Source organism: Talpa europaea (assembly GCF_964194135.1).
Source record: "Talpa europaea genome assembly, chromosome: 7".
NCBI classification, from domain to species: domain Eukaryota; kingdom Metazoa; phylum Chordata; class Mammalia; order Eulipotyphla; family Talpidae; genus Talpa; species Talpa europaea.
This window is the reverse complement of record NC_140074.1, coordinates 107,557,037-107,582,846: the sequence shown is the minus strand read 5'-3', so window position 1 is coordinate 107,582,846 and position 25,810 is coordinate 107,557,037. Positions and strand designations below refer to the sequence as shown.

At 34.5% G+C, this 25,810-nt stretch overlaps 1 protein-coding gene and 1 pseudogene across 2 annotated transcripts in view; one reads left to right on the top strand and one right to left on the bottom strand.

Moving 5' to 3' along the window:
- The window catches only part of APPBP2 (amyloid beta precursor protein binding protein 2), a gene marked incomplete at its 5' end in the record, with an annotated part of 35,095 nt that extends 11,570 nt beyond the window's left edge, over positions 1-23,525 (top strand). The window contains 12 exons of the mRNA XM_084239096.1: positions 4,374-4,462; positions 8,160-8,311; positions 9,953-10,076; positions 10,674-10,842; positions 13,845-13,934; positions 15,119-15,186; positions 15,267-15,372; positions 15,824-15,948; positions 17,947-18,032; positions 19,499-19,689; positions 21,064-21,229; positions 23,270-23,525. Coding sequence (XP_084095222.1) covers positions 4,374-4,462; positions 8,160-8,311; positions 9,953-10,076; positions 10,674-10,842; positions 13,845-13,934; positions 15,119-15,186; positions 15,267-15,372; positions 15,824-15,948; positions 17,947-18,032; positions 19,499-19,689; positions 21,064-21,229; positions 23,270-23,523 — 1,620 coding nt within the window. The 3' untranslated portion in view covers positions 23,524-23,525. The remainder of the gene's footprint in view (positions 1-4,373; positions 4,463-8,159; positions 8,312-9,952; positions 10,077-10,673; positions 10,843-13,844; positions 13,935-15,118; positions 15,187-15,266; positions 15,373-15,823; positions 15,949-17,946; positions 18,033-19,498; positions 19,690-21,063; positions 21,230-23,269) is intronic.
- Positions 4,639-7,146, bottom strand: LOC311172711 (inorganic pyrophosphatase-like; annotated as a pseudogene). Its single transcript has 3 exons — positions 6,955-7,146; positions 6,014-6,667; positions 4,639-4,744 (listed from the first exon to the last, which is right to left on the bottom strand). The product of its transcript is annotated as an inorganic pyrophosphatase-like (transcript).
- Positions 23,526-25,810: the final 2,285 nt, after the last annotated feature.

The following is a 25,810-nucleotide window of genomic DNA, read 5'->3' as shown; positions in this document are numbered from 1 at the left end:
TGTTGTTTAGATCTTATATCTAACTAGATTTTTGTTTAGACCTTCATTTGTATCTTCTACCATTAATACAATCATGCTATCTTGAAAATAATGCATTAACCCAAAAAGTAAGTTAGAATCTGCTATATTAGACATAAATACATCGTCACAATGACTGGGCAAAGACCTTTAATTTAATTTATTTTTAATTTATTTTGGTGGATCGAAAACATAAACATTTGGCTAAATGAATCACCTATTTAAACTTTTATAAAAGGTCGCCTTTCTGTTTGAGTGTTAGTTGTTTCTTCTGCTTTTTCATAATAGGATCACTTCCACTTCACCTTTGGTTTACTTACCAGTAAGCAAAACTTGTTGCCCTGCAAGATAAAAGAGTACAACAAACCAATGAGTATAGAGCAGTGAGAAAATGTTAGTAAGAAGCAAGAAATTTAAATGTTGACTTAAGAAAACATTTACCTTTTAACTACATGTGTAGTATGTTATGGTACCTCTATAGCACTTGTTTTAATACTAGAATTTATCATCTGAGATCACAATGTAGTCAAACAGCAGATAAAGTGCATTGCATGTAACATACAGTATAAGAACAAGGTAAAGGAATATCGTTATATTCCAATGTGAATTGTTTCAGAGCTACATTTCAGTTGAATTTTGAGATAAACATACAAATGATGGATTTTGTAGATGAAGAAGGCACATCTATTTAAATAAAATGTTACTGTATTTAGAGGTAAAGGTATATTTGTTTGGAGGAGATTTAAATGATCCGTTCTCCCCCTGCCATTTTTAAAGCCTTTTATTATGGGGGAAAAAAAGACAACAGAATAAAGAACCTCTGTGTGTCACCCAACAGTTTTTAACAGTTAGTAATTCTTGGCCAGTCTTGTTGCTGAATCTTACTTTCCCACCAATATTCCTCTCTCCTACACAATATTTGGAGGCAAATAGCTACATTATATATTTCCTCTGTAAACATGTTAATAGCTACCATACTATTATGCTTATGGAAAACTAGCAATAATTTCTTAATGTTAGTAAATATCCAGTCATTGTTCAAATAATTCAATCATTGCAAATGTCAGGTATACATATATTTTTACTGTGCTTCTTCGGATAGGGATTCAGATAAGTTCTACACCTTGGCTAATGATTGATATATCTCTTAAGTCTCTTATATGTAGGTTCCCTTTCTATTTGTTTCCTTATCTTTGCAGTTTATTTTTGAAAAGAAACAGGATCCTTTGTCCTATCAAGATACAAAACATTTTCATCATCCTTCTAGGTGTTTTTGCCTTTGTCTCTTTGGGAACTTCATGGATTTCATAGTCTCAGACCAGTTTTTAATGCCAATTCATGGGTTTGGGGATTATAAAACATCTAGGTAGTACAAATTTGAAATAAATACATGTCTCCTGTATCGGAGTTTTCAGTTTTTCACAGCAGACTTTTTACCTAGGCTGTGGGAGATGTTCTGGACTTTATCACTCATAGATTCAGCTCTAGTCCTTTGCTTCAAGGACTGCTTCCTGAACTTCTTTCTAGCCTGTGATCATTCAGAGGTTAAAAACTATAGTTTTATTCCCTCTCAACTGTTTTGGGTTTGTATCTTCTTAATTTTTGGCAGCAGTGGAGTTTCTGCTCTTGGTTTTGAAATCAGTTATGTATCCTAATGTTATTTTGTGATACTTTATCCAGTATTTCCCTGTGTTTTGAAAGGGGCTAGAAGGTTTTCATCTGTGTCAGCTCTTGCCAGAAACTTGACTCCCGTTTCACTTCAAAACTCAGCAAAGTTCCTCCTTTGAGTGGGTATTTTGTGTTCCTAAAGCATTTACCTTACTCTGCGGTATACTCTGTGAACATTATTTTTCTGCTTTGATTCTACATTTTTTGAGATAAGAGTTTTTTTTTTTTTTTTTTAAATATTTATTTAGGGCCTCCCCGGTGGCGCAGCGGTTGAGCGCTGGGTTGCGAAGCTGCTGGCAGCCTCTGCAGCACCGGTTCGATCCCCGGTTGCTCCCCGGCCACCAGAGGAGGGTCCCACATGGCGTGCAGACCTCTCCTGCCGCCCACTGCTCCCCTCTGCAGTGTACTTCAGGCCTTCTGCTTGCTCTGCTCCCCGCTCTAGCTCTGGTGAATTCTCTCACCCTCCCGCGCTTCTGACTGTACCCAGTACTTGTATGTATAAATAAATAAATAAATCTTTTTTAAAAAAAACTTAAAAAAAATTTTATTTAGTAGAACATCTGGGGTGTACCAGAGACAGAGTGGGGAGCAGAACAGGTGGATGTACTGAAATATACTGCTGAGGGAAGCAGGGTGCTAGACAGAGAGGTCTGCTGCGCCATATGTGGTCTGCGCAGAGGTCTGCTGCGCCATATGCTCCCTGGCCGGGGAATGAACTCAGGCTGTAGTGGTGATAGCCTTGAGACTTAACCCCTAGGCCACCAGGAAGGCCCCCGTGTTAAATAATTCTTTTTGACTTTGTATTTTTGTGGTTGACCACAGTCATCATTGCATCCCCAATGTCTAGCATGATACCTTCCATAATAAGGGGGAAAAATAAGTATAATGTTTCTAGCTATAATATTTTTATCTTTGATATGAAATTTACAAAGATAAATTTGATAAGATTTTCATGTAATGAATATGCCATGAAATTTGGTAAAATATCAGATGTTAAAATAAGAAATGTCTATTTTTGTCTATAAATTTAAGCAGCTATTACTTAGATTTTGCTTTCAATTTTTCCAGTTAGGTATTCGCACTTTATGTTCTTCATGATTCTAGCTTATTAAGTTTGCGTTCAGGTTTGTCCTCAGAATATTACGGGAGCACTGTTTTATGCAGAGTACTGCAGAGACAGAATGAGGCAGTAAGTAATGATATATGATTCTTCATTGTTCTCAGTGTCAGATTCATTAGATGAATGTGAGCAGTTTTAATAAATAATAGAACAATACTTAATACATGCCTTACTGATGATAAACTCCAAAGTAGAGACTCTATCTTGAATTTTTTGTTTCTTCTAAGTTTTGAATTCCATCCAAAGTGGATAACTACCAATTTGAGTTAGGCATTCAGAAAATATTGAATGTATATTCAGTGCTAGGTATTTATTTGATGACTTCATTTGTTCTTTTGTCCCAAGTTTGGGACATTTTTAAGTTCCAAATAGGCATTTGGTCATAAACTCTCAGCATTGTTATCCTTAGGTTTTTCTCTACTGATTAATAGAGTAAATATGACAGTGACTAATAGTAGTGAATTTTGTTGTATACCTTTCCAGGAGCTCCTATAGCAAAAAGCATAATCCTCTCCAAAAATAGCAAATCTTTTAAGATTTATCATGCAACCATTGTGTGAAGATAACATTTCTGCCTTCATGCTCTCCCTACTCCAGCAGTAGTAGATAATGGATTTTTTTCTCGTGGTCACTGATTTGCATTAATTTGTCTACCCAATTTGAATGGGTTTCCCGTTGTGACTAGTGATTTATGCCCAAGAGTTTGCTGACTGAGTTTGTAGTCTGATGGCCCACTTGATGTATGAAGCCCATGTTCTTACCAACTGAATTCTAAGTGTTAAGTTCCTATAATATCAAGTGGATTAACATGACAAAATTCTGCCTTCTAAGTCACTGTATTTTTATAGCATATGTAAATTTTAAATCATTTGCTGAAACGGAGGTAGGTGGGGAGCAATAGTATTTGCTTTTTTTAACCATGTGTTCTATGTTTTATTTGGGATGAGCATTTCAACACATTTATTAAAATACTGTTTTAGTAGAAGTTCTAAAAAGTTGAAGGAAAATGAATAAATTGTTAGAAATCTTGTGATCCTGGATTACTTTTGACATCTGTTAGTTTGCTTTTTGATATGTCATGCCTCCACATTAACTGAGATTCTTATTGTAGTCTGAAAAGCTGTCAGAGGGACATATTGACCAGTTCTAGCTTCTGGACCATTATGTTTGCTCTCATTTTGATAATTTTACATTAACTACCCATCCAATTTTAAGGGAATAAGTTAACAGTTGTAATTTTCTTGAATATAGCTTTCATGTTTAATAGTTATATGGTACTTTGAAGTACTTACCATGTACTGGACACTTTTTACAATTATTAATTTTTAGTAATTATATATAATTATTAAAGTATTTTTATGAGTTATAGAAATTTATTAATTTAGTGCTACATTTCTTTTACACAGCATAAGCATCTTTCCTCCTATACTTTAATCATATGGTCTTTGAGTAGTATACATTAAGTTCATCAAATATTAAGTGCATCATTATATTCATCAAGAATAATTAAAGTAGAAATTAAAATTAAATTAAAATTTTAATTATCTTTTCTCTTTTTTCATTTCAGCTTTACCAACAGGGACGCTTATGTCAACTGGGCAGTGAATTTTGTGAATTGGAAGTTTTTGCTAAAGTATTGAGAGCTTTGGATAAAAGGTAAAACCACTTTTTGAAAAATGTGGTAAAATATACATAAACTAAAATGTACCATTATAACCATTTTATAACTGTACCATTCAGTTGCATTAAGTACATTCTCATTGTGAAACTGAATACCGCCATTGCTTTTTACATTCAAGAAACAGACTGAATTCCCTTTCCCATTGTGGCTGTTACGATGTAGGATCCATATGTGGGTTGACATAGCTTTTGTTGATCTCTTTAGTGTTCTTCCCTAAATCTACTTTAAATGCCATTTCCTTTTCATAACCTGCATTTCTAGGAAAAATAAGAATAGAGTCTTACAAAATACTGTTAATCTCTAATGTGGGTATTGCCAAGTTGTTTTCATTCATGCAGTATTGTAGATGTAGGGTATAGCACTGAATAAGAACTATAGTGTCTCTTGTTCATGAAGTTTGTGTTTTAGACAGAGGGACAATAAAAATAATAAACAAGTAAATAATTAACTGATTTCACTCTTCATGAATAACTGTAAAAGCTTGTTTTGGAGGTTCTGGCAGGGAAGTACAGCTAGTCATATACCCCTGACCAAGAATGATATGTTTCCTTTCGGGGAAGGCCTTCCACTTAAACTCTGAGTGCGGTCTGGGGAGGAATGCACATGGAACAGTAAAGGAGATCAGCCAAATCACCTGAATCAACCCTGGTGATCAGTGGGGTGACAGGTGTTACAGTCATATCACCCTCACAACCTCACAAATAATTCAGAAATGTGGCCCATGTACTATAAGACTATAGAGAAACCTCGTGGTTAAGTAATTAAAGGTAACTGAAAAAAAAAAAATAGATGAGAACTTTATTTTGTCAAAAGAAAATAGTAAAACTTTAGTAAGCACAGAAAGTATTAAGACTTTAAAAAGACATTATTATTAGAAAAGGTTTGCTTTCTGGGATTTGAATTTCTCTGTGCAGTTCTAAACATGGCCATTGTAAAGATTTAGTGGAATACCTTTCTTTCATCTCTCAGGTTATCTTTCACCAAGTCCATATCCCTTGGTAAGTGCCCCTGAAAGCATGTGATTTGACATTTCTCCACTTTATCCAAAGCAGTGACTCCATCATTTATGATTTTGTTTTGAAAACAATTTTTGAGATGTAATTTACATATCATGAGTTCACCGTTTGTGCGATTCACATGGTTTTGCAACCATCACCCCTGTCTAATTTTAGAACATTTCATCACACCAAAAAGAAACCTTATAATAATTTAAGTCACTTTCTATTTCTTCTCCTTTTTTTATCAGCAAAATAATTTTATTTCCTAACACATGGGAGACATACATCCAATTTATACTTTTATTGCACATTTATTCACAAAATTACTTCTAAATTACAGCTGCTTTGATATTTAAGCATGTACTAAAAGTTATTGAGATATGCTAACTGCTTTTATTGTAGATGGATAAAGCTCTGAATATATTAGATTGATATATTAAATTCAAAGCAGGATTTACTTTATTTTGATTAATTCCATAAATTTAAAGCTCTAAAAAGCTACTACTTTTGCTAAAATGGGTAGGATACAACAACATCAGCCTGTATTTCAGAGAAATTTTCTTTTCTGTGGATGGAACTACTGTGCAGGCAGACTCAATGTGGTGGTGGTAAAGCATCCACAATGATTTTGGCAGCATTGGGGTTATATTTAAAGGGTCTCAGATATTGTTGTATTCATGCAGCTGATTCCTTTTCCATCAGTTTTCTTCATCACTAATGCTCTCCAATGGTCATGAGTGCTTTTAATAATATCACTTGCAAAGTTCTTATTTTTAAATTCTGCTTTGAAAGCAAACCAGTTCTCTGGTTTTCCATCAGGAAACTTGCGCCTTCTAAATCAGTCCTCAGTATCTTTTAGATAGCCAGGTTTCAGTCACTTGACATTATTAATATCATTGTAATTGGCTGCATCAGAATCATCCATGCTAATGGCAATGAATTTCCAGTTGGTTTCCCCTTCATTGATCTTAGCCAGTTTGCCCACAGTTTTCACCTGATTAGTTTACCTCTCCCACATACCTTGCTTGCTTCCAATTTCACACATATCAATTGAATCATTGTCAACAACTATGTGTTTTGTCATTGTCTTAGGTCTTTCCAAGTCTGAGCGATGTCTCCATAGTTCCAGACTTGCAACATAATGAAGTTCCCTTTCTTTCACATCTTGTTTAATTGGATTTACTTTTTTTAAAAGATTTATTTATTTATGCCTAGAAGAGCTGGGGTACAGGCCAGAGATACAGGGGGTGAAAGGACTCACCAGAGACAGAGTGGGGAACAGAACAGGGAGATTGACCAGAGTACGCTGCTGAGGGGAGCAGCGGGCAAGTCAGGAAAGGTCTGCTGCGCCATGTGGGTTGCTCCCTGGCCAGCCGGGGATCGAACTCGTGCTGTAGAGGCTGCGGATTGCTTCATAGTGTGGTGCTTAACCCCTTGGGCCACCAGGGAGGCCTTTGTTTAATTGGATTTAGAGTTCTTTGTAGCAGTCTTCATTTTTGCATTAGACCAACATGGTACTTTGACTACCATATGGAATATATCCTTTTCTGCATAAATTGGAATATCAGGAAATTGAGACATTGTTCTTTTTCATTTTTGAGAAAGATTTGATTCTTGAGGGTGATGGGTGGAGTGTGCTCCTTGCTGCTGATGTCATTCATGGTTCCAGAGAAGAGTCACTGCCACTTCCACAGGGCCACCAGCCCATGCACAGCACTGACTTCCTATTTTTTGTTATCCCCCGTCCCTGGCTCACCTTTAATCTACTTTCTATCTTTGGATTTATCTGTTCTAGACATTTCACATATATGAAGTCATAATAAATATATGATCTTTTCTGACTGACTTATCATACAGTTTTCCAGGTTCATTCATGTTGCTTGTATTGATCCTTCTTTCTTTTCTATGGAATTTTCCATACAATCTTCCATTGTATGGGTTTGCTGTGTTTCATTTATCCATCATTTGTATTGTTTTCACCTTTTGGTTGTTTTGAATAATGCTGCTATGAACATTCACGGATAAGATTTTATGTGGACATGTTTTTAATTTTCATGTTTTTAATTTTTAATCCAAGAAAATTATAGGGTATAGACATGATCACCCTGTGTTTAATGTTTGAGTAACTTTTAAACTTTTCCACAGCATCTGGACCATTTTATGCTCCTAACACCAATGTGTGAGGGTTCAAATGTTTCCATATCCTTGCCAACACTTAAAAAAAAATTCTAGCTATCCTAGCAGGTATGAGGTGGTATCTTATTGTGATTTTGATTTGCATTTCCCTAGTGACTAAGTTAAATATCTTTTCTTGTGATTATTGTCCATTTGTAGGTTTGTTTGTTCAAATACATTGCCCATTTTTAAATTGGATCATTGTTGAATTCTAAGACAGTTTGGTTTTTAAAACCAATATTGAAAGTTTGTTTTATCCTGTCTCAGTTTACACTCCATGTATTCTTTTTGAGTGTTACAGTATCACTCAATGAACCACTGAGTAGAGACAGTAGACTAATTTGAGAATTATTATGACCTTATCATTTATAAGGCAAAAGGCTTTTTCTCTTATTCCACCCTGGAAAATAATGGTACTGTTTCCAAAAAAAGCAAGGTAGCACTTAATTAAAGAACAAAATATATTAGCTTTATAAAGTAATTTTTCTTTTTCTTCTAGACATTTGCTTCATCATTGTTTCCAGGCTTTGATGGATCATGGTGTGAAAGTTGCTTCAGTCCTGGCCTATTCATTCAGTAGACGGTGCTCTTATATAGCAGAATCAGATGCTGCAGTAAAGGAAAAAGCCATTCAGGTTGGCTTTGTTTTAGGTGAGTAATAGTAAAATAGAGGAGTGTTTTGTCCTATGACATTATGTAGACTTCAACCATCTAAAAATAAAGGATTCTTCCAGGAAATTCCCAAGTCTATATAAGGTGGTTATAAGAAAAACATCAGAAAAATTAAAGTGTGATTTATTAAGCATTACCTTTTTGCCAAGCTCTCTGCTAGGCATTTAAGTGCTATTCTGAGTACTCATGACATTCCAGTGATGTGATGGTATTAATTGCATTTTGCAAATAAAGGAAAAAGATTAAGAAAAGTTAACTTGGTCAAGTCTCATAGTTAGTGATGAAGCTAAGATTAGAATCCTGCATCTAAACAGCTCCAAACCACTTCTTTCTATCATGTCGTGCTGCCACTAATCTCGCACTTGTTTACTATATTCTGTGACATGGAATTTAATCACTTTGGAACCTCAGTTTTCCCACCTCAAAAATGAGGGTAATTTTGTATCTCCTTATGGGTATGTTATGAGAATACTAAAAATGTTAATGGAAAAGCATTCTGAAATGATTTTGTATCCTATACTTAAAAAACCATTTAATATAGGGCCTCCCTGGTGGCACAAGGGGTTAAGTTGTAGTACTGTGAAGCTGTCCGCAGCCATTGCAGCACAAATTTGATCCCTGGCCAGCCAGGGAACGAATCCACATGGCCCAGCAGACTTCTCCAGTCTTGCCTGCTGCTCCCCACAGCAGTGTGTTGCAGTCCGTTCTCCTGTTCTGCTCCCCACACTATCTCTGGTGAATCCTCTTACCCCATGCACCTCTGGCCTGTACCCCAGTTCTTGTATGCAAAAATATATCTTTCAAAAAAATTTTTTTTCTTGGAATTATTTTTGTAGATTCACAGATAACATAAAAACCAGAAAACTCACACTGGTTTAATACTGTTAATTAAATACAGACCTTACTTAGTTTTCACTGGTTTTGTACTCATTTGTGTGTGGTTTTGTCCTATGCAGTTGATTTCCATGTAGAGATTCATATAACTACCACTGTCATCAGAGTATAGAACTATTCCATTACCACAGGCTGCCTTAATATGTATATGTTTTTCCTCTTTCATGCAGGTGTACCTACACTTTATTTGCCAACAAGATTTCGTTTTTGTTATCTTTGGTCTTAGGATAATTCTTTGTGGTGATTAGAGGCACTTTGCTGGAGAAATTTCAGATCATTTTTTTCTAAAAAGAACGCACAGCATTTACCCTTTAATATCTTTGTGTCTTCTGTGGTGTGCTGCTATACTGAACACATCAAAATTATTTAGATTTCTTGTTTCTTCTTTGGAATTGGGTATGGAGAAATAGAAAAGTGATGTTTATCCTATAGATAAAAATATTGAATCTTAGAGTATAATGGCTAATTAATTGGAAAATGTCAACTCTTAAGCCGTGGAGTATTCTTAACGTGGTAAAACTCCGAAGGACTCACCTTTGATCCTAGTTCCTCTAGTTTGAAAGTTCCTAATTTCACAATTAATATATTTGTTTTGGGCTAAATATGGTACTTGGATATTACAGGTTTTTTTTTTTTCTTTTTAGGTAATATTTGCTTTAAGCCTGTCATTTTAGCATTTGTGATTTATTAAATTATCTAAAGTTACTGGTTTTTCTTGTCCTTCAGGTGGCTTTCTTTCAGATGCAGGCTGGTATAGTGATGCTGAGAAAGTTTTTCTGTCCTGCCTTCAGTTGTGTACTCTACATGATGAGATGCTTCATTGGTTTCGTGCGGTAGAATGTTGTGTGAGGTAGGTTGAAAGAGATTCCTACAGTTTTGCTGTAGTGGTACTTAGAAGCTTTTATAGTTTTAGCTCTTCTAAGCTTACTCCACCATTTGAATAAACCTCTTAGAGTGTATTTATATGTCAGTTTCACTAGTCTGACCTCCTGTCTCTCATCCCCATTTAAGGCAGTTTAGACTTGATTATTATGACCCAGATGCTGTAATTTTATTATATCTTTTTGCTTTGTCATAAAACTTGCTTGTTTGCTCATTAAATAAGTATTTATTGAATGCCTAATACTTAAAAATTTTTATAATGAGACTTTTGAATTTGGAACAAAAAGAATAAATGTTATTTTTTAGATGTAGCACATGCTGAGTATGCAAAGATACAAAATATTTACAGATGATAAGAAATCATGATTGGATGAGATTAATCATCGGTAACTTCTGGGAAGAACATATGTTTTATATATGCTTTAATGGCAGTATGGGCCCAACAGTTACTTTCCAGTGCTGCCACATTTCTTGTATCTAGTTTTCTTGAGTGCTCTGTAAGAGCTTATTAAGTATCCCATACTGAAAGTACCAAAATAGAGGAATGTTATTTGTACTTTTGTAGATTGCTTCATGTGCGAAATGGAAATTGCAAATATCATTTGGGTGAAGAAACATTTAAGTTGGCTCAGACATACATGGATAAACTCTCAAAACATGGTCAGCAAGCAAACAAAGCTGCACTCTATGGAGAACTGTGTGCTCTCCTGTTTGCAAAAAGTCACTATGATGAGGTGAGTGTTTTGAAGTATTTTATTGTGATCAATAAGTAACTGCAAAACAGAATGAATCAAATAATATTTTATTTATCTTAGTCTCACTCTCACATAATAAAGTTTACTCAACGCAGCATACATTTGTAATGGAATCATTTAAAATGAGGCAAAAGGAATATTCTGTGAGATGGATTTTCAACAGACCTGTATGATTTAGAGTTATTTTGTGGTTTGTGTTCTTGATGTATAATAGACATACAAACCTGTTGTGTTTTTAGTTTGACCAAAATGTATCTCCACCTAAATTAATCTGATTGTTACACTTCAATAGATATATTTTATTCAGTGTGTGGGTGTGGCTCTGGATGAACTCTCACACTTGAAGGCATTCATTTCTATGAGAAGCTGGAGTTTATTTATACATTATTGCATTGATTTGCTTTTCCTACCTTATGAGAAAGATATTTGCATTCTTGGCTTTATATTATTAATTATTAAATTAAATTAATTGGTTGCTTTATTTATGGAAGAATATAATTATTTATGCTATCCGATGTTAATTTAACTTCTTCTGTATTTTAAAATTATCCCTATCTTGATTTTTAATCAAGATTAATATTAATAATACCCATTAATATAAACAAGTATGTTCCATCTTTACAGGAAAGTTTTAATTAGATGTTAAACTACAAAATTCTAAAATAATTGTAAAGTGATGTTATACAATTAATATAATTGTAAATGCTGGGATAATTTGGCTTTTAATACCTATAGTAGAATGTATCAAACCTATGTGTAAAAATCTAAAATAGTAATATGCCTGAACATTCCAGGTTTGTGTGTGTTCTTCTGGTTGTTATTGTTGTTGTTTTTTAAGAGTTGATGGGGTTTCTTGGTCTTTTATTTTGTAATTTTTTTTAAATGAAGTGCCATTCTTCTACATCCTTGTTAATTTTTTGATAGTATAGGCTGTCTCCCTGTCAGGTGTGGTCACCATAGCTCTCCCACCATCAATCTTCTGCTTGTTTTTGATTTCTTATGTCTGCTGAATTCTGTTGATGGGTTGTTCTGCTGCCCCTTATTTGCAATGACTCCTCCATGGCCTATCATCACAGTTTAGAGCTTGACCACTTTGTATGCACAGACAACCCCATTCACAGAAGGCCCTTGTTTGGATAGCCAAAGCTACTAAAAGAATGAGATGAGCAGCATCAGTTTAAGTATTAGAAGTGATTGTCTTAAAAGTTCTTCTGGTCCCCCACCAACTTTGCACTTTGTATAGGAATGGACCTTGCCATCTCTGCTGTTGCTTTCATTTCTTTTTATCCCTGTTTTTATATTGCCCTCTGGAATGTTACACTTTTCTTTCTGTTACATTGAATGATTCGTGTATTAGCATTCTTTATTGCCATACTCAGCTCTGGACCTATCTTAATATATCTAGATCCTCCAGTGTACTCAGTGGAACAAAAGTGCCTTTTTTTTTAACCAGTTTCCTTTTTTCTTTACTAGGTAGTTAATATTTAATTAATATTTTCTTTCTGTGTTTATATTTTGCCTTATTCATGATCTTTGCCACTGTCAGCACATTCGTAGTCTATAGATGTTTTAAAAATAATTTTGAGTTTATTCTTGTAAATATAAATAAATTTGTTGTTGACATTACAAAAAAGTACATGAATCTTGAGGATCTAGTTATATGAATTATTACTGTGTTCTCATGTTAGTTGAGTAGGCCAGGCTATGCTGAGGTAATACCAACTCCTAATAGCAGTAACTCTAAACTGTGTAAATTTATTTCTTGCTCATCCTACAATACTGTATTGGGGTGTTTGTGTCTGTTTTTAGCATTATGTCTGCATTTTGATCAAAACCCCATGTAATGAAGTAGCCTCTGTTTGGACCTTACTAGCAGAGGTAAAAACATCATAGGGAAGTGCTGGCTCTTAGAACTTTCTCCAGAAATGGCATATTTCACTTCTCATATTTTAATATTTTAATTGGCAGAAATAAATCACACAACCGCGCTCATCTTCAATATGGAAGGGAAATATGTATATCCTTCCCCAACGAATGGCAGTAAATATTTTAAACCATAGTGTAGTCTTCCATAGTTCTAAAGATTTTACCTTCTTGCTTTGGACAGAATCACCTTGTTTACTATCTTTTAAGCACAGTCTAGACTTTTTGGCCTAAAATGCATTTATTTCATGTTTGCACAAAATTGCTTCTGAATAGTTGTATTTTGTATGTGGAATGGAAAAGCAGGAAGCTTGCAGAAGAAAACAAATGTTTACTTAATATATATTCTAGTTTGTCCTACCCACTCCCATTCCTTATGATTCCTTCATAATGTTGTTTTGTTTATTTGAAGCAGTATCCAAGATAATTTATTTTCCTTTTTTTTCTTTCTTCTACTAAGCTTTCTTCCACTAGGAGAGGAAGATTGTATTTTGTTCCCTGCTGGATACCCAGACACTAGAGTATAGCTTGGCACTGAGCCTCTCTTCTCTGTACTTCAGTTTCCTATAATAATGTACATCTCATAGGGCTGTTGTGTCAGTGAAATGTGTTAGTGCATATAAAATGCCTAGAACAATAGCTGGCACAAAGTGAGCACTCAACAAGCGATTAAATATAAAATAGTGCTATGGCAGGGGAAGAGAAAGTATAGGAAACCTAGTTTAGGACTGAAATCTGAAAGACAAGTTATAAGGGTGAAAGGGTTAAGGAGAAATGTGTTCTGAGAGAGAAGGAACAGTATCTGCAAAGCCTTCTGGACAAGAGAGAACATGTCTGTGATTTCTTGAATGTGTGTCATACCCCACCCCACCCCCAAATGTAATAAAGTTGTGCTTTCAAGAAAGCCTCATAGAGAAAATTAAAGTGTAAATGCCATTTTGTGTATGAACTAATTCAAGTACATGAACAAATACAGGAAAAATTCACAATCATTTTCATTAAATATTTTTAGTTTCGTTTTTCTGTAATTTTTTTTTTTTTTTTTTTTTTTTTTTTAGGCATACAAATGGTGCATTGAGGCAATGAAAGAAATCACAGCAGGTTTACCAGTCAAAGTTGTAGTGGATGTTTTAAGACAAGCCTCTAAGGTGAAATACAATGTTTTTTGTTGTTTTTTTCCCCTTAAGATTTATTTTTATGTATTATACATATAAGAAATAGGGTGTAGGCCAGAGGTGCCGGCAGTGAGAGTTTACACCAGTGACATACTGGGGAGCAGAATAGGCGGATCTACTGAAATACACTGCTGCGGGGAGCAGTGGGTAAGACAGTAGCCGTCTGCTGAACCATGTGGGTTATCTCCCTGGCCAGGAATCAAACTCATGCTGCAGTGACCGGCGATAGCTTGGTGTCCCTGAGACATTAACCCCTGTGCCACCAGGGAGGCCCATAAGGTGAATACAATGTTAAAGTTATTAAATGAATTACAGGATTTAGCAGGGTAATTTTTTTTTAATTAGCCTATTTAACAAATTAGGCATTGCATACTTGACGGACTTAACAGGGTCTATTTCTAAATTTTTGAAATTTCTTTTCTAAAACTATCTCACGTAAATTTTAGCCAATTTCCCTTAATCAGGAATTGTTCATTTTGATAATTAAGGTCACTGACCTACAGATAGATGTAGTATTTTGGTGCTAGACTGACTTGAGTTTTTTATTTTCCTTGAAACTTTACCACAATCTAAATTCCTTTTGCCAAAGTTGTATGGTTTTTGTTCACCTTGCTTCTATGTAACCTAATATTAAATCTTTTAGTCATAGTATTGCAGTCTTAGAGTATGACCGCTCTCTGTACTTGATCCTAGCATCATCTTAATCTGTAAAATTAGGTTAACTTTTTGAGGCCATTTAGTAATACTTAAAAATAACTAATGCACTGAGATTTTGAAGCAGTGATGTACTTTTCAAATTTACTCAGAGAAATTTTTCAATTTTGAAAATTCCATTTTTGCTTAAGGAAATTTCTATTAGAGCAAAGTTTCTAGTTTTAGAGGTTACGATTTCTCTGAGATCTCTTAAATCAGTCATTTATGCAAGTAAATAACAAATACTCAAGTCATTTTAGAGCTAGGATAGGGATATTAATTTGTTTTTAATTAATTTAAAACATTGGCTGTACATTTAATAAAAAACTGCTTAATATGTACAAGAGTTATAGATGGAACTCTACTATTAATGTTTGAAGGGTTTTTTAAAATCACTTTAGTCTAAATATCCTTATTTTTACATACTTATTAACTGAGTTAACAGTTTTTCAATTTATCTTTAGGCTTGTGTTGTAAAACGTGAATTTAAGAAGGCAGAACAGTTAATTAAACATGCTGTGTATTTGGCAAGGTAGGTGATTGTATTTAAAAATATCTTTACAAATTGTTTCTCTATACTTCATATTCTAATAGTTTTATATCTTCTTATAGGGATCATTTTGGATCTAAACACCCAAAATATTCTGATACACTGCTAGATTATGGGTTCTACTTACTCAATGTAGATAATATCTGTCAATCTGTTGCAATTTATCAGGTATGTTACTAGTTACACTTTTCATTGAACCTATATTAACTTGCTGACCTGTATTTGTTTGCAGTGTATAAATCACTCTAACTTTTTGAGATCCTCATCATCTTTGGCACACTCTTACTTTACTTAATGATAATCTAGAAGACTAAAAATTTAATGTTTTAGGAATTAAAGAAACTCATTTAGAGAAAGAGCTTTTGGGTTGTGGGCCCATATTTAAGTGTATTTTTCATTTGCCCAGATGATGGCCTGTCTTTAAGTCAAACTTAATCTTCAGAAAATTAGGCCATATAGGCAACCTCAGTGTCTGTTGTGACTTCAATACATTAGGACTTTTCTTCAAATCTGATGGAATTAGATCTGTAGAGTATAGATTTAAATTACTAGGATGTTGAATTTGACTGGTATTTTCTAGGAATTTATAGTTTATTAAATATTTTTGTGACTCTCTTAGGCAGCCCTTGATATTCGGCAGTCAGTGTTTGGTGGCAAAAATATCCATGTAGCAACGGCTCATGAAGACTTGGCTTATTCTTCCTACGTTCACCAGTATAGTTCTGGGAAATTTGACAATGCACTGTAAGTTCCATATTCCTTTTCAGTGAGGGATTAAGTGCTGTGTCTATTGTGATTTTGTCTTTCCTAGTACAGTGTTACCTAAATGTACTTTTTGAATTAAGCTTGTCTTTCTGAAGCTTTAAGAAGATGCCTTTAATGTTGAAGTCTTTTAAAATCATACCAATTTATAAGCAGTGCATTTAGATCTTACGTTTATATTGTATAATATTGAGACATTTTAGAATGTCAGAGTACACCTTGTCTTTTGAATATTCCCTTTAATAATTTTTGAGTACTACAGTAGCCTCTGGCTAAATAAATGGTAGGCCCCAAGCTTCATGCTAACAACATACAGAAATACTGAGTAAACTATAATAAGCATCTTCTTAAATGCATAACTGAACTTGCAAAGAGAAACAAGGGAAGTCCCTGAGGACCAGTAATGGACTAAATTCCAGTTCCAAAAGGGTAGGCATGAAATATGGTGCAACTGCTCTAGGGTGGTGGGAAGACTTAGAAGTTACTGTAACCGCATCCGCAGGAAGCTGTGAATTAGAATTGAAACCCTCACATAAAGCCAAAGTAAAGTCTATCCCTTGGGAACAGGGTAGACTGGGGGTAGGGGGAATCTGTCCATTAGCAAGAAAGATGATAAGGAAACTTATCCATCTGAGGTTGGGCACTTAGTTGAACAAAAAAGAAACCTCACAGTGGAATTTATAACTAGACCTGTGTCACTCTTAAGTTTAGGCATCATGCACATAGGAACCCCTAAACAGCAAGTATTCTTCAACGATTAAAGATATAATATGGTTTGGCAAACTATGGTCTGCAAGCAAGAGTTTTTTTTTGAATCTTAGCATTGCTCATCTGCGAAGCTATCAGTAATAATTAGGAGTGAAAATGAAGGGGAAAAAGCAGATTTTAAGATAAAACAACTGTGATACATATTGCAGTATAGAAGAACTTTGAAAATACTGTGCTAAGTGATAGAAGCCAGTTACATATTGTATGATTCCATTTTTATGAAATGTCCAGTATAGGCAAAGCCATAGAGATAGAAAGTGAGTGTGGTTTCACTCAGGCTCTAGGTAGATGCCCAGGGCTGGGGGCTTGGAGGAAAATGGAGGTTGACTGCTAACGCAGGCACAGGGTTTCTTTATGAGGTAATGAAAATACTCTGAAATTATGATGGGTGCATAACTCTGTGAATATAGTAATCTTTTAATTGTATGCCCTAAATGGGAATTGTGCAGTGTGAATTATTTCATAAGAGCTGTAATAAAAAATAAAATAGAATTGATAAAATTGAAAAAGTCATTAATAGTAATACTCTAGACTGGTTGAAAACAGGTTAGAACTGACTTAAAGAGATTGTGAGTGACTTGAAAAACATTTGAGAGAGTATCTCAAACATTTTCTCAGGTGGAAGATGGGAATAGAAGGCTTGGAGTTGTTTAAGAGGAAATGGCAAATAAAATAGACAAATAGTGCACCTTATGTTTGGTGAAATGGACTCTAAACAAATAAATATTACAGAATGATGATAGATTATTTTTAATGTTTTTAGGGACTTTCATATAGACTGGTCTTGAAAGACTTTTCAGTGAGTGAGCCTTGTGGATATTCAGGGTAAGAACATTCCAGAGAGATAGTAAAGCAAATGCAAGAATCCTATGTGAGAACATGCTTTGCTCGTTCAGAAAACTGCTAGGCCTGTGTGGCAAGAGGGAAGAGAGGAGGTTGTTTCTTAGCGTGGTAGGAGATGAAGGCAGAGAGGTAACAGTGAAAGATTTTATTGAGTCTTGTAGACTATAATAACAACATCTAATTCTGCGGGAGGTGGCAGTCCACTGGATGTTACTAGTCTTCAACACAATGGAAATTTAAAAGAAGAAACTGGTCCTTAACTGCAGATAGTTTTAGAAATGCTATCTGTATTATTAATTGTGAATTTTGTTAATGCTTAAATCACTTGTAACTAAAAGAAATGCCAGAATATATTTATCTGTATTGCAGATTTCATGCAGAAAGAGCTATTGGTATTATTACCCACATCCTACCTGAAGATCATCTTCTTTTGGCTTCTTCAAAGAGGGTGAAAGGTACCCTTTGTTATCTAGTCTCCGATATTTTTCAGTTAATGGTATATGGTATAAAATTAGGGGTATTTGTTTATTTCCTCAGAGATTAGAAATAATCTGAATAGCTAATTCACTGATTTGCAACTCTGCTTAATTTCCTATTGTTCATAATAAAAAGTTGTTTGCTTCTTTCATATAACATTAATAGGCTAGAATTTCTTCTTTCCTTCCTTAATCACTTCTCCCTCCCTCCCTTCCTTCTTTTCTTCCTTTTATGAACTCATACATTTCTTTTGAGGGGAAGATGGAGAAATAATACAAATGATTATTGCACAGTAATATGGATAACAAACTGAAGATGGATTTTTCAGTTTTCAGCTCCCTAGTACAGGTTACCCTTCATGTTGCAAGGCTCTTGCTGATACTATCTTCCTTCTCTTTAACTTTCCTTCTAGTTACTACCAAAGCCCTTTCACTTAAAGCGTTTATTTTGCCAACACAATTTGGTCATCTTTGCTGATTTCTTGCATGTTGGATATGTTTTACTTTAATTTTGTAATTTTTTCCCCCACACCCTTCTAGGTTTGCATTTTTAAATTAACATAAGTAATACATGATTAATGTCAAATTAAAAGTTAGAAAAGAGAAAAAAAAATAGTCACCTGAAATTCACCAATTTGGGTGAATCAACATTTTGGTGAATATTTTTAATACTTTTCTTTCTTCAAATGATGAATGAGTTGCCCTTTTTTTTAAGTTCATAATCTTTTCAAGTATATCATGAACATTTTCCTATTTCAATACATGTGGATATATATTCCTTTTTGTAATGTATTTAACCCCACCATTATTATTGGACCTTTAAGTTGTAATTTTTAACCTTATACTTCTTAAAACTGCTAAACTAAAATCTCTTTCATGTACATGGATAATTTTTACAGAAATAAAACCTGGTTAAAAAGTACGTGTTTTTAATACTTGAAATGGAATTTGGAAGTTTAATGTAACTTAGAAATTTAACTGTCATCTTGCCTGATTTGGTTGAGTAGGAGGATTGAGATGTGACAATTAAAGATTATATTTTATAAATTGTAGCTTCAGAATTTTCAACAATGCTTAGGTACTCTGACACAGCTTAATATCAAAAAATTGCCTTTTCTTTCTTGTCTTACTTTGATTTGCTTTAAAAAATAATACTCATATCAGCAAAGTATAAAAGTGTGATAAAATAGAAATTATTCTGCAAATTAGTTCTATATATGCCTTTGTTTTTCTTAAATTTGAGTTTATTATACTATGCAAAATACAGTGACCCCCACCCCATGTATTTTTTTCAGTAGCATGGAATACTTTCACTTTTGTCAATTCTAAATCATAGTCACTTAAAATTATGTTTAACAAACACAGAGTTTAATTTTAACTGTTTGCTCTGATTCACTATGGTTAGAAGGTTTGGAAGTGCACTAATTTTATTGCTTTCTATTCAGCACTTATTTTAGAGGAGATTGCCATTGACTGTCATAATAAGGAAACTGAACAGAGGCTGCTTCAAGAAGCTCATGATTTGCACCTGTCTTCACTCCAACTAGCTAAAAAAGCTTTTGGGGAATTCAATGTACAGACTGCAAAACACTATGGAAACCTTGGAAGACTTTACCAGTCAATGAGAAAATTTAAGGTAGAGATGTGTTTTCTTATATTTTACTCTCTAAATTTTAAGTGATGAAGTATATGCTTCGATAGTAAATCTTAAATTATAAAATGTGGATTATTATATTCCTTCCTTAGTCTACAAAAGTACTGAGAAAATAGCTAGTATGAAACAGTAAAGGCTAATGCAGTTAAACGTAAAACATAACTCATAGCTGGATTGAGTGTGTACAGCATTAAACAGAATGCCTGATTCATGGTAGATATGCAAGGGAAGTCAGCTATTGCTATTGGCTTATAAACTCTTAATATATCCAGGATTAGATTCACTGCCTAAGACATTCATTTTTACCTGAAAGTCAATCTCTATATATCCCTCAATTAGTCTGAGTTTAGTTTATTAAAGATTTGTCAAGACTCAAAACACAAAACAAAAACACAAACTCGCCTGTAAATTAACATTATAGTGTGGGCGTCTCTCTGGTGGCACAGGGGTTAAGACTCAGCACTATCAAGCTGTCACCAGCCACTGCGCGTGAGTTCGATCCCCCACCAGGGAGCTAACCCACATGGCAGAGCAGACCTCTCCTGTCTCGCACACTGCTCCCCTCAGCAGTATATTTCAGTCAGTTCACCTGTTCTGCTCCCCAGCTCTGCCTCTGGTGAATCTTCTCACGATCACCACCCCTGCACCTCTGGCCTACACCCCAGTTCTTGTATGCATAAATAAATAAAAATAAATCTTAAAAAATTATAGTGTGGCTTTTCCTAATAAAGTACAATTAAACTTTAGAATATGTTGGGCCTCCTTGGTGGCGCAGCGGGTTAAGCACAATGCTGTGAATCTGTCCACAGCCTCTATAGCGCCGTTTCGATTCCCGGCCGTCCAGGGAGAAACCCACATGGTGAGGCAGACCTCCCCTGTCTCGCCACTGCTCCCCACAGCAGTGCTTTAGGTCCGTCTGCCTGTTCTGCTCCCCACTCTGTCTCTGGTGAATCCTCTCACCCTCCCACAACTCTGGACTGTACCCCAGCTCTTGTATAAATAAAAATATATCTTTAAAAAAATAAAACTTTAGAGTGTATTAACTGCAGTCGTTTTCATTTTAGGATTTTATGTTAATTTCATCTTAAAGTTTTGTGATTATAAAGTTTTCTCCTATCAATTTTGGCATAGGACACTACTACTATCATCTCTATGTGTATGGTTTCCCAAAACTGGTAATATTTACCATTAGCATCTTTTGGATTATAACAGATTATAATCCAATAATCTGTCAGATTACTTTATGCTGTCCATACTATGTCAGTAGCACTTAGAAAACTTTTGCTTATTAGTTAAGAATTGTTGACATAAGAAAAAGTCTAAGCTAATGATTGATATGGCTTAATATTTTTTCAGGAAGCTGAAGAAATGCACATCAAAGCAATTCAGATTAAAGAGCAACTTCTTGGTCAAGAAGATTATGAAGTAGCCCTTTCAGTGGGACATCTGGCTTCTTTGTATAATTATGACATGAATCAGTATGAGAATGCTGAGAAGCTGTATTTGCGATCTATAGCAATTGGTAAGTTAATCGAAAATTTCTTATATTCAGTTGCTTAGAGAGCAGCATGTCAAGATGTCTTATATGTGTATAATGCATTGTTATTATAAGACTCAAATTACCTCAGAGCTGATAGGGATATCCAGGAATTACCAAAAAATCACCTGGAACATTTTGGTAAATATGATTTTTTTGTGTTGAAACCAGTAGTAATAAGTATGACAGTAGAGTGTCAGTAATAGACAAAAGTAGTTATTTTAAACATTTTTCCCACCCCCATATTTTCTTCTCCCTCTCTTTTCCTGACTTTAACATAATAGATCAAGGATATTTGTTTTTAACTTGATATAAATGTCTGGTTTATTTCGGTAAATGTTAATTGTGAAATACATCTGTGTTGTTCCATTTCACTCCTTTGTGTTAATTTCCAGCACTATATAATATTTTATTGGATTAATATATTACTATTCATTTTACTGTTAATGGATATTCAGAACATTTGAGTTGTTTTCAGTTTAGTCCAATTAGAAAATAAAATACTGTGGTCATTATCTAAGGTTGTGCCTGTTAAAATTCTTCTATATTTTTATATTGTTATTTTCTTACTGGCTTACGGAAGATCTTTAAACTCTTAATTTTTAATGTCATTGAATGTACTGATCTTACATAGTTAGTACATTTATTTTGAAGACATCTTTTCTTACCTAACCCATGAAGATATGTTTTCAGAAGATTATCTTCTGGAAGCATTGTTTTACCATTCACATCTAGATCTGCAACCCTGAAATTATTTTTTGTTTATGGTATGGATATGAAGTTGACCCAGCATCAAAATTTCAAAAAACTGTCCTTTCCCATCTACTCTACTGTACATGTTGATTCCCCATTATCCATAATATGTTGATTTGCTCAATACTAAAATACACAAAGTTTTAGGATTGCTAGCCCATAGTACTGTGAAAAACAAACTTTCTACTAAGAGTTCAGTATTTAGTTTTCTTTGTCTTTAAACTGAAGGTATGTTCTCACAATATTATGTTCAAGTTGCTTTACTATTTGCTCTCTCTCCCACCCTAGTGTAGTTACTCATTTGAAACATAATTTGGTTTATTTATGTCTGTGTAGCATTTCCCCATCTTTATTTACTACTTTTTTTTTTAATGTATGAATTACTTATGTAATAAAAGTCAACTGTATTGAAAGCTATGCTTAGAGATATGTGATTCTCTTTCTTACACCAGAGGTGCATGCTATAGGTATTTTTTGTTCTTCACTTTTTTTTGACTTAATAATATACCCTGTAAATCACTCCATGTCAGTTCATAGAAAGCTGAGAGATTCCTCTGCTGTATATTGCTGCATCGTATGCCATCAAGTGGATGTACCATAATTATTTGAACCTATAATTTCCCTTTGTTATATTTTGCAATTACAAATGTTACAAATAATAGACTTGTGTATATGTATTTTTCTGTTATTGGGAGTGCTGCCATGCTTTGCTTTTAGATCTCTTCAAATTAGTCTTTTCAATCTATGAAATTTTATAATTTTATTCTGGTGAGACCAACAGCTTCAGAGAAGAGAATTTCTTAAGTCTTAGAGATAGCTATATAGGACTGCATTGGAAAGCACTGATAAAGTCTTGAATCTCTTCCGATCAAGGGAATAAAAGCAAGCTTCCCTATTTATAGAATTAAACTCATGGGCCTCCCCGGTGGCGCAGCGGTGGAATGCTGGGCTGCGAAGCTATGCGTAGGCTCTGCAGCGCCAGTTTGATCCCCTGCCGCCAGTGAGGGTTCCACATGGTGCACAGACCTCTCCTGCCGCACCCGCTGCTCCCCTCAGCAGTGTGTTTCGTCGGTTTGTCTGTTCTGCTCCCCGCTCTGGCTCTGGTGAATTCTCTCTCACCCTCCTGCGCTTCTGACTGTACCCAGTGCTTGTATAAATGAATGAATAAATCTTTTAAAAAAAAAAAAAAAGAATTAAACTCATGTCTTGTAAAAACCACTTATTATTTAATTTCATTATTTAAACTTCCTTTTTTTTTTTAATTTTTTTCAGGGAAGAAACTCTTTGGTGAAGGTTACAGTGGACTAGAATATGATTACCGAGGTCTTATTAAACTTTACAACTCCATTGGAAATTACGAGAAAGTGTTTGAATATCACAATGTTCTGTCTAACTGGAATCGGTTGCGAGATCGACAGTATTCAGTGACCGATGCTCTTGAAGACGTCAACACCAGCCCCCAGTCCACTGAAGAAGTGGTGCAGTCCTTCCTGATTTCTCAGAATGTTGAGGGACCGAGCTGCTGAGGGAGGACTTCAGTTAACCAATTTACCTTTTCCCAGATTCCAGGGAATTCATACTGTGAAATCAAAACCATGTTGTTTTTTGGGGCTGGAATTTGCATTGAAACACTGGTCCAGTCCATTGACCCTGTTTGGGTGATCCCTATCTTGCAGAGTATCCGTAGGAATAAGTATATATTCAGTTATATTCAGCATGTACCGCATGTATAAGTAGTCTGGCCCATATTTTCAATCTAGTAGAATAAATAACAGGAGATTTTTTTTTCTTTTTAAAAAAATAATTCATTTTGCAGAAAGCCTGAAAGAAAAAAAGAACCCCTAAATAAAACTATTTAAGAGTCTAAAAGAGTTGCATTCTTATTATGTAAGGATGATTTTACAACTTTTTAACATATAATTATTCCATATGAAGGTATTCAATACTGTATTGTAAAGAAGTTTTATGGGGAAAATCTTTAAATGCAGTATAGAAAAGTTAACACAAATACTAATAGAAGAAGGACATCCTGACAGGTTTGGCTGCCTTACTCAGAGAAGGCGATATAGCCACTCCAGAGCACTATGACAAGGGAAGGACTGTCAGATTCATCTATACTGGACCAGTGTTGATCTGTAAGTAATAGAAAAACTGATAGACCAGTGTTTTTAACTCTGGTTGTTTGGTTGTGTCTTGGGTTTTTGGGTTTTGTTTTTGTTTCATGGGGTTTTGTTTTTTGTTTTTTTTTTGTTTTGTTTTGTTTTTTTTGGTTGGGTTTTTTTTTTTTTTTTTTTTTTTTTTTTTTTTGGGTACAACAATGCAAGATGCTCTGATAGCATTTGCTACAGGACCAGGAGGATCTAAAAGGACCATCTTAATGTAGAAAGGGGTTATTTGGACCAGAGGCTTTAGATTATTATTTTAGCCCCTACATATACTTTATTAGTAGAATGATTTCATTTAGGTGTATAATGAAAAGTGATAATGCAAAAATTCTATTCATGTAATAGCAACCAATCTAGGAAAATGTGGCAAATTCAGTGTCATATCTTTAGTCAAGGTACAAGATGGAAATGCCATAAGCAAGTCTATAAATACCTGCTGCAGCCATTCCCCTTATTTTAAATGTTACCCTAATAATCAACGCAATTAACAAATATGTTGACTAAGAGTCATGAAACAGCTTGTGGCAGGGTGGGAGTTTTTGGTTGATATTATAGTTTATGGGACTTAATGGAAAAAGGAATACCCTCAAATAAGCACGTCTCCTTAGAAAGGCTTCATTTTTATATAGTAAATAACAGTACAGCTAGATTTATTTTATTTGAAATTCACAGTCAAATGGAAAGATCCCTAATGATATATTTCACTAACTTGTTTTTCTGTTTATTGGGCTTTTTTTTTTAAGCCAGTAAGGTTTAATGTTGGTAACTTTTAAATTTGAGAAGTTATGACATGTAGCAATTCAAGAAACAAAAAGGTCTTTTTGCTGTTACCTCAGTTCTTATTATAGGGGCCTATTTGATGCCTCTATAGTCAAGAATCAGGGTTTTCCCCCCTATTTTCAGGGGTTCATGACTTGGCTGTTAGAGATGTTGCTCCTGGCTAATGCTGGGAGTAGTGTAATGGGTGAGTGGATGTATGTTGAATTTTTGTTTTCTTTTAACATGCATATTGGGGTGGGAGGGGGAAAAAATCTAAGCCATCTGCCACATCGATTACAGAAAAATTAATTGGAGATTTCAGATCAATTTGATTTTGAATACTTTTTTGAATTCCCCAAATATAACCTTGTTTAAAACTCCTATTTGCAGTCTGGTTAGTTACAACCTGAGGAGGGAATTGACTGGGGAGGTACCTGAAATAGTGCAGCAAGCCCAGAGTGAAGCCACCCAAAATAGGTGATTTTGAAACCTGGGTTTGTTCCTCAAATTTAGTTATTTTCTTTTTAAGTTTTGAAAAGAGTACATCGGCACATCCCCCTCCCCCTCCCAGTTTACTGCAGTCTAATGCCAAGAGGCACCTTTTTCTTAATTACCAAATAGTCTGTGTGACCAAGGACTAACATTTTTAAGTTACTCAGCTCTATCCTCATGGACATGTATATGTGATACCTCCAAAGATATTTTCAGGATAGGCTTTGTATACTTTTATTGGTTATTTAGAGTCCTGTGGTATGTTTGTGGTATAGGAATGTCATGAAAAATTGTTTTTCAATAAATATTTTGCAACTTATGTTTCCATATGAAGTTTTTTTTTAATCAATATTTTTTTGGTTTGTGCACATACAGCATTTCCTAGAATAAAATTAAG